A 14,917-nucleotide genomic window follows, 5' to 3' on the forward strand; every position below is an offset into this window, starting at 1 on the left:
TGAATTTCCCAGGCAAAATATTATCATGATTGGTGGCAAATATGAAGAATTGCATGATATAATAAGAATTACTGAATTTTTTTTTTAATACAAGGAATTCAAGAATTTTATTCTTCTTACAAGAAAAGTCCGGGAAACAACTTGCCACAAGCTTGTTGATGACACATAATTATTTCAAGAACTATCAACTTGCTTCACAACATTAGAAAATCTTTCGAAATTTGGTACTTGTCTTGCATGAAATTGAACGAGTTTAAGAGATCTTGAAATTCCATCTTACCATGGTAAAGAGTCGACGAAGAAAGAAGGGTGCAAGGCATTGCTCAGAATTTCAATTGATCATGGAAAATAGCTAAAACTCGAGGTTGAGTTTTTTTTTCAAGTCGAGGAAATTGATAAGTATGAATCTCCAAGATATACATCAACAAAGGGAATTAGTATTAGTTATAATTAAAATAGGACTAGAATTACTTGGAATTAAAGTATTTGTTAGAGCTAAATAAAGAGTAGTTAATTAGGTTATAAGATAATTAGAATTAGAATCATAATAGGTTATTAGAATCTTAGAAGACTTTAGATTTCTTAGAGAATCCTATAAATAAGGCTAACTAATGTAAGCCAAAGTATTGATTGGTGATTAAATAATATTATTTTTTTTTTTTCGAGTGAAGCAATTCTCAATAGTGATCCATTGGTTTTCTTTTGAGTAAAATTCCCAGAAGGTCTTAGTGAGACTCTAAGGTTTCTATCTCCTCTTCTTCATATTTTCTTTCTCTATATTTTTTATTTTATTTTTCTCTACCATAAACTTTATCCCTTGTTCCTCTTCTTAAACACCACCCCTCCCCCCCAAAAAAAAACCCAACCCACCTATTTGATAGAAGGCAACAATCCTAGGTTTGTTCTACATCATGTTCCCAGCTCACATTCCCTTAAGTTCAAGAAAAATTGTGAACAGAAGAGTAGCACCAAAGCCCCCATTGCTAAACATCATCAGGGCATGTAATGCCTATATTTTAATGTTAATATTAATAATATTCTGAATTCTAATAGGTCATTGCAATTTAGAATATCACAATGGTGTTCTCAACCTTTTTATGCTAAGTAGTGTAGGATATGTTTGTATTGGTTATTTTTATGTATAGGGGTACACATCATTTTAAATAAAGAATGGCTAAGGAAAGGATTAGCTTTTAAGTTGTCAAATCCCTATCCTAAAATATTTATGTGTTGTCAAAGCACCTTCAGAGAATGAAGGCAACTAGAAGTCCAAAAAGTGGGAGTGGGAGTGGAAGTAGCAGCAGGACACACTTAGAAGGATCAAAGCACTAGAGCTCAACAGCCTATTGCAAAAGGTTTTCTATGAGCATTTGCCTAGTGCTTCATTATACAAAAATGAAAATTTCTTTAGGAAAGCACCTGATTTAACAAGGAAGTTTTTAAGCAAAATTCGTCACCAAGAAGGAAGGAAAACTTCATCCATTAATGAAACATATCACCAGGTTTTAGTTTTCTAAATCCTATAGTCACCCTCTACTAGCCCATTGAAAGATCTTACATAAAGCAACAAATCAAGAGGTCCACAAGATTACATGTGAGGTGGGTTTGATAAAAAATGGTCATGTACTGAATCTGTATATTGTTTTTCTCATGAGAAATTGAAATGAAATGGAACATTTATATCGAAGTCTACTACAATGATGCAAGGAGGTACACAAGCGGATCACCTATATAACCTGTGGGTAAATTTAACTTAAAAAGGTGCAAATGGATCCAATATTTCCAGGTCTCACTCTGAAAGTTTGAACCACCCACAAAAACCAACCCAATGGACCCAACCCAACCCATCACCTTGCTTTCTTTCTGGATCAACCTGCATCAGTATGTGCATCTGTGCATGTGTGTGAGTATCTGCATATCACGTGAAACTACTCTCAAATACACATTTGTAACAGAAACAAAAAAGAAAGAATCTATCACTCCTATAAGATATTCTAAAGCATTTCAGAGTAATAATATTTAAGTCCTATTGGAAGCAAGATATAAATTATAGCAAATTAAAATTCCACCACAGATATCAACAAAAAGGGGTCCAGAGAAATCACACTTACCAGTGCAGCAAGATGTGCTTCTTGCAGAATATTTCCGTCAATCTCCAATCTAGCAATAGGAAACTCTGGAAGATGTCCTGACTGTTTCTTACCAAGCAAGTCTCCAGGTCCACGCAAAAGGAGGTCCATATTTGCTAGGTAAAAACCATCAGATGAGTTTTCCAGCACCTTCATTCGATTTAGGCCACCAGCTGTAGATGATACTAATAAACATTTAGACTTCCTCACTCCACGTCCAACTCGTCCTCTGAGTTGGTGTAGCTGAGCTATCCCAAATCTCTCAGCATTCATAACAACCATCATAGATGCATCTGGAACATCAACACCAATCTCAATTACTTGGGTAGAAAGCAGGATATTTGTTTCTCCAGACCTAAATCGTCTCAATGCTTCATCTTTCTCATCACTTTTCATTCTCCCGTGTAACAAACCACATTTGTAACCCTGAAACCTACTAGATATAGTTTCAAGATCTGTAGAGGCAGCACGAAGCTGAGGCAGTTGTTCAGATTGTTCAATGACTGGATATACAATATAAATTTTCCCCCCTGCTTCTAGCTCATCCAACATCATCTGTTACATAAAATCCTTTAGCATCAGGTAAGACAAAAAGAAAAAGAGCAGAATCACTGAAAGAAGACCAATACTCAGTAGATTTAGCATGTACCCATAAGTGCCCAAAAAGGGAACCTCTGGATCTACCTATAACCTTTAAAAAATCAAAACCTTCCTTTATTACTTCTATAATATGAATTTCATAATCAAGTCCTCATTCAACGAAAGGAAAATGCCCTAGTGCCTTATTTTTGCATGCCCAAACAAAATGGAGAGACCAATGATGCTATTGGCTTCTCTTAAAATATTAAAGCAGCTAGAATATTCTATTCTACCCCCAGCAGAGTATAAAGCTATTACTACCTAGACTATGAGATGATGTGGGTAAAATCTCTTGCACAGGAGATGGGAATATTTGTCAATACTTTCATGAGGATGCTTTAAGAAAGAAAGAAAAGAAAAAAAAAACAGGCTCTCCTCCTTTTTCTTCTTCATTGCCCAACCTTAAAGGGCACCCATTTGTTGGGCATCTAGAGTACTTTTGATGAGGAAAAGAGTGATATATTTGCTTTCTTAGAATCCATCCTTGTGTCACATATTATAAATAGAGGCATTTCTGTTAGATAGTCTTGCAAAAGAACAATACTGAAAAAAGAAATGCAAGCATGTACACAAGTTAATGGAAAAGCACTTGAGGCCTGGGATGTGGGAAATTCCAGATTCAAGTCCCAGTAGAGATCCAAAAGAAAATGAAGTTCTCTATAAAAAAAAAAAAAGAAGTTTGAGGTTAATGGCAATGTCAACAGTGGTATCTGTGGCTCTGATAAAAATCAGAACAGATGAGAAAAAGAGAGAATGCTTTGAAATGAAAAGTAAACAAAGTTTAAAAGACTTTGAGAGAAAATAGATGTTGTATCATGTTCACTTCATTTCCTTTTCCATTTGATATGTGTGACAATAAGCAAAGGAGAGAAATTATGATGTCTCCTGTTTCAAACGTAGAGATGCTCTGGAACTGGGGTCGCCTATTTTCCAAAAAAAGGACAGATGTAGATGTTAAGAAGTAACTTAGAAATAGTAAAAGAAGAAAATCCATCACCTGGTAGACATCCTCAAAGCCAGCATCGCATCCTTCAATAGTGTATGTTTCAACTGGTGTTCTCCCAGGAGGTAAATCGGTTATCTGTTATTATAGAAACCAATGAATAATTGCCAGTAGGCAAATAAACAAATAAAAAAATGAAGTATACAAGCTTAGAAGACCCAAAAGTTAAAATGCATTGCCAACTTAGATCAACTAGGAAGAGGACTAGATTTCCAATCTTCAAAGCCATAACTAAGGGGAAGTTAAACAGGCAGATAACATGTCTCATCCAATTTCTATCCCCAGCTCCCAAACTAGAAAGAAAAAAAAAACAAAAAAAAAGGGCAAAGTACTTGAAGTCCCTTAAATAGACCTAAAAGATAATTTTCAAAATTCTTAAGTAGGCACAAAAAACATACGGAGATGAAATAAAGAGGAAAGATCCTTCAAACCCATCCAATATCCCTTTCCAATAGTCCATCTCCAGCCTGTTTAGTTTTTAAAATAAAACAGTCTCCAAAGTGCCAAATAAGAGAAAAAGGCACATAAAAGTCCACATTAAAAATGACATCTACAAAATGCCCAAAGTATGTTCAGATCAAAAAAACATGCCCGTCCTAATATAACAGAGTTGGACCATCCATAACACCAACAAAGTTGAAAAAGTTTGAAGAATTGTTCAAATTACAAACCACTAAGTTTCAGAACTACATCTTTTTAAGCATGACCTGAACTATATAGCATGCTAGTAAATTTAAAGACAGCTTTACATACTTGTGTCAGGGACATGTCTCCATATAAAGCAAGAGCAAGTGTCCTTGGTATAGGAGTAGCTGACATTGCAAGAATATGAGGAGCCATACGTTTATCTCCTTCTGACAACACATCTGAGCTAGCCTCGGCCATTCTTGAGCTAATAGAATTATAATATAACTGCAGGGTCACAAGTCTCAATCTCAGACTATAAAATGGTGTAGAGCATAAGAAGGAAAGTCAGACAGGGCACAGCATTAATGTCAACTAAAAGGTAATAAGAAAGCCGTCATTTTCTGAAGAATGAAAACCCAAGGCCTACCTTGTAGAATGCATTAAACATTAATTGGAAAATAAATGCCAATGATAGTCAAAGCAAAACCCCATGATTCTGCTTTCTCAAGAAAATGAAAAATGGAAGCTATTCCCGTGGACATTATCACTAATCATAGTCCAAGTTTCAAAACATCAATCTACATGCTGATATATCAATAGGAATCTCATATATTCATGGACAATTTGACTGAGATCTAAAGCAGGAAAACATCAATTGACAATGATTTGTGTGTGTGCACAAGTGAATGAGAGAGAGAGAGAGGGAGGGAGAGAGAGAGAGAGGGAAAGGATTGTTTTAAGGAAATGTTGAAGAACTTAAATTCAAAGGGATAGAACAGGATTACAGAAACCAGTGCCAAAACTGATATGATTCTACTTTTAGGTTGGTTTAGTAATTCCAACAAGAAGTTTCCCCCACTTTTTTATTGAAATGACTAAAGTAACCACAGTAGACGGTTTTTTTTTCATGGGAGTCCCTCATACAAAGCCTTTTTTTTTTTTTTTTTTTTTTCCCATGTCAATCAAAATAAGTGGAGTAGCTCAGATTGTTAAATTTATGAAAGATTTTAAGTTTCACACAATCTGAGAACTGGGAAAATCTTACTCCAATATGGAGTATCTCATGATGAAATACCAAAATTATACTTGCAGCACTGCTGGAGAGCAGTCATAATATTAAGATTCCAACAACTCTGCCTAATATTAATGACAATTTAGTATATGTATAAACAATATTTATTGTAATTATTATTTCATTTATTTAATTTCTATTTTTGAAAAAAACACACCTTTTGCCTAGGATGGGAGGGTTTTCCATAGACACTACATGCTTGCTAATTGACTTCTCAAGTAGGGTGGTGTTGTAATTAATCAATATATTGTATTTAAATGTTATACTCTATTATGGAAGATTATTTATGCCTGCCATCCTGCATTTTTCTCACATAGGCATCAGAAATTTGTGATATATTATTTTAAATTTGAAAAAAATGAAATTTAACTGTTTATTAGTATCTATATTCGCATATCTTGGAGTCACATTACGGTTTCCACTAATCATCACTAGTCTCTACATCGCTTCATTTATTTTTTTTTCCTTTTCAACATTAATATGCTACCAAAATCCATGAATTTGTTAGATACAAGTTATTTCATGGCATCAATGTAACATCATATCAGCATTTAAAACCTCAGCTGTGGCCACAGAAAAATAAAGGGTGGGAAGAAATGCAGAAAAATTTTCAGTTCCTATTTAACATGAACTACATTAAGTGCTTGCAAGGGAACTTAAGCAGAATGCCTTGGGAACAAGAGCTTAACAATCATGGTCAAAGAGAAAATGTTAAATCACTCCCAACAATTTGGTAAGTCTGAAAATTCCGAAACTCAGTTAATTGTCATCTTATTAGCCTGGGGTCGGTTCTCTTGTTAATATACAATAAAAAAACCAGTCCAACAAAAGCAAAAGCAAAAGCAATAGCAAGCACACGTGCTTGAACCAGGCGTAGGCGTGACGGAACCTGCTGGTGAATAATGGTTCAGGAAATGCATAGAAGTTCTCCTAAAACATTACAATAACTGTATCAGCTAAGCAGTACAAGATCCAGTGTCTGCATTTTAATTTTTGTGATATTGTCTGTTCTATTGTGTAGATCTTGTACCAAATCAGCTCACCTCATGGCCTGCTGATTACGAATGGTCCACATTTTCTTTCCTTTTAATTTTTTTGATTAAAAAAAAATAATATTTTACTTCATTTAAAAAAAAAAATAGAAAAAGGATAAGATATCCACCAAGAGAAACAAGAAGTAAACAAACTACTAACCAAATACAACTAAGCACATCCAAAGGCCACTAACACCCACCAAAAGCCTATCAAAGACCTTGTCAAATCTATGGAATCTCCAACAAATACCTTCAACATCTGAACCCCTTGCTTTGTTAAATGATCTACTATTTGATTGGCAGATATAAGCTTCCTAACAAAGTTCACAACCAAGGCATCCAGAGAGATCCAATATCTTTGCTATCTCCAAGCTTTTCTTCTACCATAGGAAACATAGAAGTAGACATCATCATGGGATAAAGCCTCTTAAGTGTATTCAAGAAAGGGAAGGAAAGAAATAACTAAACTTTATGTGACTTAATATTAGTTGGAATTAAATTAGGATTAGTATTTATATGAGTTAAAATAGGAGTAGTTAATTATTAGAATCAGAATAGGAGGACTAGGATTAGAGTCATAATAGGTCATTAGAAGTCGTGTAGAATTTGGATTTCTTAGAGAAGCCTCTAGAAAAGGCAAATTGATAAAAACCAACAAAAAGAGTAATTACATAATATTAGTTTTTTTGAAAGTGTTGCCAATTCTCAACAATGAGACCATTATTTTTCTTCTATGTGAGTTTCCTAGAAGGCCTTAGTAAGATTCTGAAGTTTCTATCCCTTCTTCTTACCCTATTTCTTTGTATTCTTATTTTATCTTTTTTGTCATAATAAACTTTATCTCTTGTTCCTCTCCTCAAACCCCAAAAGATAAAAACCCAAGCCCACCAATTTGATTATAGACATCCGTTTGAGGGTTGTCCTACATCACATTGGTTGAATCCCCCTCTACTAGAGGCAATTACCACTTATTGCAAGCTTGCTATTGGAGAATCAATACAAGAATTTCCAAATTATATGACTAGTTTTTGAGAGAAGAAAAATTAGTTCTGCTTATTCAATACTTAAGAATTTACAAAGATATATAGGAGAGATTGGTTCTACAATAATCTCAACCAATCTAACCAAAGGCATAAAAATCGTAAATCCTAACAGTCTAATTTACCAGAAAAATTCAAATTATAAATTCGAATTTTATCATCCTAAATCTTCAATGCTCCCCCTCAAATTGGTGCATGGATGTCTATCATGCCCAACTTCTTGATGAGAAACTCGAAGTTAGGTCTGCACAACCCCTTTGTAAGAATATCAATCGTCTATTGTGTTGTTGGAACAAATGGCATACATATAGCACCTGCCTCAAGCCTTTCTTTTATAAAATGTCTTGTCAATCTCAACATGTTTGGCTATATACATATCGTATTGTACTGCATGTGCAATGCTGACTGCAGCCTCATTGTCACAATACAACTTCATACACATGTTTTATTGGTCTCTTGAGCTCTTCCAAACTCATTTCAACCTCAACATCTCAAATATTCTGTGAGTCATTGCCCTGTATTCAGACTTTGTGCTGCTTCATAATACCACGTTTTGTTTCTTGCTCCTCCAAGTAACTAAGTTACCACACACATATGTACAAAATCCTGATGTGGACCTCTGATCGGTAATTGAACCTGCCCAATCCGTGTTAATATAAGCCTCAATATTCTGTTGAACATTCTTCTGAAAGAATAGACCTTTCCCTAGTGTATTGTTCAAGTACCTTAGGATTCTATACATGGCCTCAAGGTGTTCTACATGAGGAGAGTGCATAAACCGACTTACCAAACTGACTAACTCACTAAGCCTTCATCACCAAATCCCTCCTATAATAACCACAGGCCATCATACTAACGAGGACTCCTCAGAACTCTTAGTGAAGGATGCCTAGAGTGAAATGAGATCAACATACAACATCCCATAAAAATTAATTGACCTCCTCTCCACAAAGATATAGCTTTCTTCTCTGAAAAATAACCCACAAAATAATTAATATCCATAATATTCTCTAGCTACGATTCCAACAAAAACCCTGAAACACAAGATCAATCACGCGTGCAACATATTTAGGGGGAACCTTAGAATCTGACAGAGAAACCTCTGCTATGGCCCCATAGTAACAAAAAATGTAGAGGGCAAGAAGGATCAGTAGTCTCCCCAACCCTCAGACACAAGACATAGAATTCAAGGGTTGCTTTATTAGTCATTATCCATGTGAAGCTGTAATGCTTGTTGGAGCTTTAGATCTGCAAATAAAACTGCCTTGAGGAAAGGAATGATAATCACTTTGCCAAAGGTAGAAAAAAGACCTAAAAGTTATATAATCCAGACTCTCTCATCCAGAAAGGAAAAAGAGAGAAATTGTAGGGTAAAGAAATGAAAGAGCCTACCATTCTGGAAAGGAGCTAGACAAAGGCAACAACAGAGGGAAAAGTCCTCCAACCATAGACCCTTTCAAAAATAAACTCTCATTCATTCTACATCCCCAATGATGAACCAAAGATGAGTAAAGGTAACTTTAGAGATAGCCTTCAAAGGACAACGATATGAACACCTAACCACAAAGTCACCATCCTACCTATTGGACTGCACTGCTTATATGTTTAAGATAACAGTATGCCACAACAAATCACAGTCAGTAGGAAATCTCCTCCAAAAACTTACCCAGAAGAGCTTTTTTCTATCAGGGATCCTCTATACCCAAACTTCCTTTGCATTTCAGCTTAAAAACTTGGTTCCATCCCACCAAATGACCTTCCTTCTTTTCCCCAACTCCAGATAACAATCTCTTTTAATTTTCTCAATCCTAGAGGCAAACCTTAATGGTTTTTTCAGGATGAATAATTAGTATGTGGGAACATGAGCAATACTGAATAAGAGTTATTTTTACCACCAAGGATAAGAAGGCTTTCTTACGTCCACCACTTCTCCTAAAGATTGTGTCTGCCATTATGTCCTATAAATTGAGGACCCTCAGGTTACTCCCAAGGAGGACGCCTAAAAATGTTAATGACCAATTACCAGGTTTGAAGGATGCAACCATACATTGATACACCAATGCTACCAGTTGATATCAACACCAACTAAAAGGTTTTTTTATATACGTTGATCTAAAGGTCAGACACCAAATAAAAGATTTTAGAATGAGGTTTTGACATTATTAAGATCACCTACCACTGCCTCAGCGAAAAATGCATTGCCATATGCTAACTGCATTTAAATAAAACCTTTCTTGTTACATATGAACCATCGTACACATGACATCCACCATAATCAATCATAAAAAGGTGGGTTGAGAATTAGCCAACAAAACAACTATAAAAATTTTAAGAAATTCTCATCATCGCAAGTCAACAGAAGCAAACCACCTTACTGTTAAACCTTCCTCTTTGGATCACACCAAAACGATGTTGTTCATCCACCACAGCAATGCGTAAAGCAGAGAATTCCACTTTTTCAGATATTAAACTGTGGGTTCCAACGACCAATGAGATGTCTCCATTTTGAAGACCCTGTGCACCAAAGCACAATCTTATTACTCCGAAAAGATTAACTAGGAAAGCTAAAGGATGTGATAATAATACATGCCTTATGAGTCATCCGCGATTGCTTTGATGGTGTTGAACCTGTGAGTAAAGCAATAGAAGGTTTGCACTCAGCCCCCTCCATATTCTCCAGCAAATTGATGAGTTGCTCATAATGTTGGACAGCAAGCAGCTCAGTTGGAACCATGAAAGCTGCCTAAAAAGATTAGAAAAGTAAATCTAACAATCAATTACCTATCCCGCATCAAATCTATAAATGGAGTAAGTTTCAAAATTAATAATAGCCAAATATCTCATATGTGCAAACATACAGGGAAAATAACAAACAAAAGGATACAGATACTGAAGCCTGTATGTATACTCACACACATTTCAATAAACAAATAAAAGAATATAAAAGGTCAAAATTGATGCAGTGCCTAACCTGATAACCTGAACCAATAACCTCCATACATGCCAGAAAAGCTACCACAGTTTTCCCACATCCAACATCACCCTGAAGAGAAATGTACAATCATTAGTCAGAAAATATTAGCAAATGGGCACCTTCTTCAGTTTTCAATAATATTAGTTGACATGCCATGAGGTAATTAAAAATAATGGTGAAAAATCATAGTTTGTTCTTTTGACAACTTCAGCTCTTTTAAATGTCCGCTAGCATTTCTTCTCCTTTCTCCAAGAGATTCCACCTTAAGCAAATATGCTTCAATTATATGCGACCACCATCTATCCAGGACTCTGACATAACAACTTACAAAGGACAAACCCTTAGAAAAATAGTGCCAACTGGCAATATTGACACAATTAAGAGCATAACCACCCCCTATAAATCCATTCATGACCCAGGTCAACCAGATAGTGATGGTAATTTTCCTACTAAAACTGTCACATATTTGAATAGTGATAAGAACCTTAGCTTCTAAAACTAGTATCAAAATAGTGATAAGAAAGTAAATGTTCAAGGCTAGAAAATTTGATTTCCACTTGAAATCTCAGGGTAAATCCTGTTAAAGTAACATAACATGCATTTGATCTTCCAACTTAAATTGATTTTTCCATTGAACTTCACCAGTTCAAGCTTCAATTTTAAAACCTGTGCTAACATCTTGAAACCCTAATTGAGGCTCTGACACCAGTTTCTGAAGATTTTACATGTTATGGAGAGAAAAATTGATGGAAAGAAACAAGAGCAATCATAAAAAGCACACATGGTTCTTCCATGGTTTGGTTCAAAACCCGAGTCCGAAAGCAAAGATTATTAGAAAGTCTTACTGATGAAAGAGATTAATACAAAAATATATTTACCAATGTCTCAAACTCTAACCCATATTTTCCCAACCCTGAAAAGACTATTGATTATAGGATTGCCTAGTTCTCTCTATAAATCACGAATTTTCCTAATTGCATTCTCTCACACTCCCCCTCAAACTAGTGAATAGATATTTTCCATTCCCAGCTTGGATACACTTGCTTGAAACTTTGCACTACTTAAACCTTTTGTGAATACATCTGCAAGTTGGCAGTTAGTAGATACATAAGTACAAATCAATCCACTATCTAGTTTCTCCTTGATAAAATATTTGTCTATCTCTATGTGTTTTGTTTGATCATGTTGCACTAGATTATGTGCAATACTGATTTTAGATTTATTGTTGCAGTAAAGTCTCATTCGATCATCACATTTAATCTTAAAATCTCCCAAAATGACCTTCAACCATAGTAGTTTACAAACTCCTTGGGCCATTATGTGAAATTTTGCTTTTGCACTGGACCTCACCACCAAACTTTGCTTATTACTTCTCCATATCACAAAATTCCCATAAAAAAAAATGCAATACCCAATGGTTGATCTTCTATCAACCATAGATCCAATATAATCTGCATCTGTGTATGCTTCAAATACTAGTCTCGAGCTTTGTTTAAATAGGATGCCCTTTCTTGGAGACCCCTTAAGGTATTGTAACACTCGGTTAGTAGTTTGCGGATGAACCTCTTTTGAACTGTGCATGAACTGGCTAGTCACACTCAAGAATATGCTATATTCGATCTTGTGTGAGAGAGATAAATGAGTCTTCCTACTAGACGTTGATACATCTCTCTATCTACTTCAACATCTTCCTTAGTCTCTCTAAGCTTATGAATAGGATCTATTGTTGCGCCCTCTGGTTCACACATCAACTTTTATGTTTCTTTGAGAAGGTTAATTAAAGATTTTTGTTTAGAAATAAAAATTCGCTACTTAGAATGTACAACCTTGATTCCTAGGAAGTATTTCAAACTTCCTAACTCTTTAATCTCAAATTCCTTGGTCAAGCATTGCCTCCAAGTTTATCTCTCCTTTTCATCATTTCCCATCATGATGATGTCATCTACATATACCAATAAAGTTGTAACTCCCCCTAAATCTGAATGCTTGATGAACAACGCATGATCCCCTTGACTTTGCATGTATCCCATGTTTTTCATCACTTTAGCAAACCTTCAAAACCATGCCTCGGAGATTATTTCAACCCATATAAAGTTTTCTTTAATTTACACATCTTTTTAGTGGCTCGTCATTGCCAAACCCAGGACTTCCATTTAAATCTCTTCTTCCATATCTTCGTTTAGAAATGCATTTTTTATGTCATACTATTGTACATCCCAGTTATAATTCGCTGCCAATGATAAAATAAAATACATAAATAAATAAATAAAAATTGATTATATTCATCGTGGCAATTGGAGCAAATTTCTCTAGATAATCCACATCATATGTCTAAGTGTATTCTGTAGCTACCAATCTTACCTTATACCCTCTCTAATATCCCATGTGTTCTATACTTAAAAGTATAGACCCACTTACATTTCATTGACCTTTTTCCCATAGACAAATCTACTAACTCCCAAGTTTTATTCTTCTCCAGAGCCTTCATTTCTTCATTCATGGTTTACCTCCAATTTTCATTGGCATCAGATAGAGTAGTAGGAATATGAATATTGTTCAAACTTGTAAGAAAACTCTTATGGGATGGAGACAACTTTTTGAATAACACAACATGGGAAAGTGGATACAAAGGGTGTTTAGTGCATTCCCTTGTTCCCTTCCTAATGGCAATAGGGAGATTTTGGTCTAAAACTGAAGTTCTGACTCGGTTTGTAAAGGAGGATGAGAGACTGTTACCTCATTTCCAAAAGTTGGTTCAGATTCTTGGACTTGTATAAGCCTAAAGACTGTTGTTTTCCTCCTTGAATACACTTTGCTAATCATTCGATTTCCAGGAGCAAGCTTTATGGATGATGATTTAGGTACAAAGAAAAAGAATACAGATACTAGATTAAAAATTAGACCAGAGACTTTAGGAAGGTCAATGAAAAACAGATCAATGAGATAGGAATCCTAATCCTTGTCTTCCTTGACAAAATTCTCCCCCTAAAGATAAGGAGTAGAAAAATAAGACTCAATCTCTTTGAAAGTAAGATTCGCTAAGACAAAAAAATTTGGATGGTGGATGGTAATACTTATATCCCTTTTGACTTGAGGAATATCCCATAAAAATACATTTGACTGCTCTTCGGTCTAATTTTCCCATGTTTTGACTGTAAGTATGCACAAAGAACACACACCCAAATATTTTAGGAATGAGATGGTTCGTGGTTCTCATGTTAGGATAAAACAATGAGAGTATTTCCATGGGACTTTTGAAACCTAAGACTCTGAAAGGTAATCAGTTTATAAGATGTGTGGCAATTAGAACGACTTTCCCTTAATAAGATTTAAGCACATGTTTTTTGAACAGAAAAGTTTGTGTTGTATCAAGGAAGTGACCATTTTCCTCTTAGCAACTCCATTTTGCTATAGGGTGTTGACACATGATGACTCATAAATTATTCCCTCATGTTAAAAGTATGGAGTTAGGACTTGATTGAAATAATATTTGGCATTGTCGAACCGAAACCTCTTAGATAATGACACCAAACTGGTTTTTTATCATGTTATGAAAATTTGGTAAAACAAAACTCACAACAGATTTGTGTTTAAGTAAGAAAATCCAAGAGACCCTAGTACAATCATTGATGACAAACACAAACCAACATACCCAAATATATTAAGGACAAGGGAAGTGCCTCAAATATCACTATGAATTAGATGAAAAAGCTCTAAAATTCTTTTTTTTTTTTATTATTAGTGGAAAATGTTGAACGCATATGTTTAGCAAGTTCACATACATCACAATGAAAACTATCAACATCTAATTTCCTAAATAAAGAAGGAAACAAGATCTTAAGAGTTCTAAATGATGGATGTCCAAGTCTACGATAATGAAGCTAGATTTTTTCTTTATTGAAAAGGTGGTGCTCAAAAAGAAAAAATACAGATGACTCGCATACATATACAAGGTATACAAAAATTCCCAACACATAAATTAGAAACTTTCCTAACTTAATTACATCAAATCCCTTTGATTACGAGATTGCCTAATTCTCTCTACAAAAACACAACTTTCCTAATTTCATTCTTCTACAAAGACTCTTATATATAAACCCAGAAGGAGTTGGCATACATACAAGGAATAGAACTTAGGACACCACAACTAAATTCAAGTAGGGGTTGCTTGTTCTTCAGTTCTACTAAAGAATAGACGGTTGAGGAAATCCGCAAAATTACTTATTTGTGAAATAAGGCTACCTCAAGGGGCATTGTGAGGAACTGTCTTGGATAAGAGTTACAACAGATGATATGACCTAAAACTCTAACCTCATGAAGGATATTATACATCTGGATTATGGGTAATCGTGATATGAGAATAAATATGTTATTCAGGATATTACTATACTTTATCTTT

General features: G+C 34.9%; 1 protein-coding gene across 5 annotated transcripts in view; it reads right to left on the reverse strand.

Annotated features, from left to right (window-relative positions):
• The window catches only part of LOC117912767 (ATP-dependent DNA helicase homolog RECG, chloroplastic), a 46,228-nt gene that overhangs the window by 3,431 nt on the left and 27,880 nt on the right, over positions 1-14,917 (reverse strand). For all 5 annotated transcript variants that reach the window (XM_034827676.1, XM_034827755.1, XM_034827507.1 and 2 more), the window contains 6 exons: positions 10,516-10,587; positions 10,135-10,287; positions 9,915-10,058; positions 4,525-4,683; positions 3,766-3,849; positions 2,112-2,684 (listed from right to left, as the gene is read on the reverse strand). In XM_034827676.1, the coding sequence (XP_034683567.1) occupies positions 2,112-2,684; positions 3,766-3,849; positions 4,525-4,683; positions 9,915-10,058; positions 10,135-10,287; positions 10,516-10,587 (1,185 nt within the window). The remainder of the gene's footprint in view (positions 1-2,111; positions 2,685-3,765; positions 3,850-4,524; positions 4,684-9,914; positions 10,059-10,134; positions 10,288-10,515; positions 10,588-14,917) is intronic.

This window comes from Vitis riparia, chromosome 1 (genome assembly GCF_004353265.1).
Source record: "Vitis riparia cultivar Riparia Gloire de Montpellier isolate 1030 chromosome 1, EGFV_Vit.rip_1.0, whole genome shotgun sequence".
Taxonomy (NCBI): domain Eukaryota; kingdom Viridiplantae; phylum Streptophyta; class Magnoliopsida; order Vitales; family Vitaceae; genus Vitis; species Vitis riparia.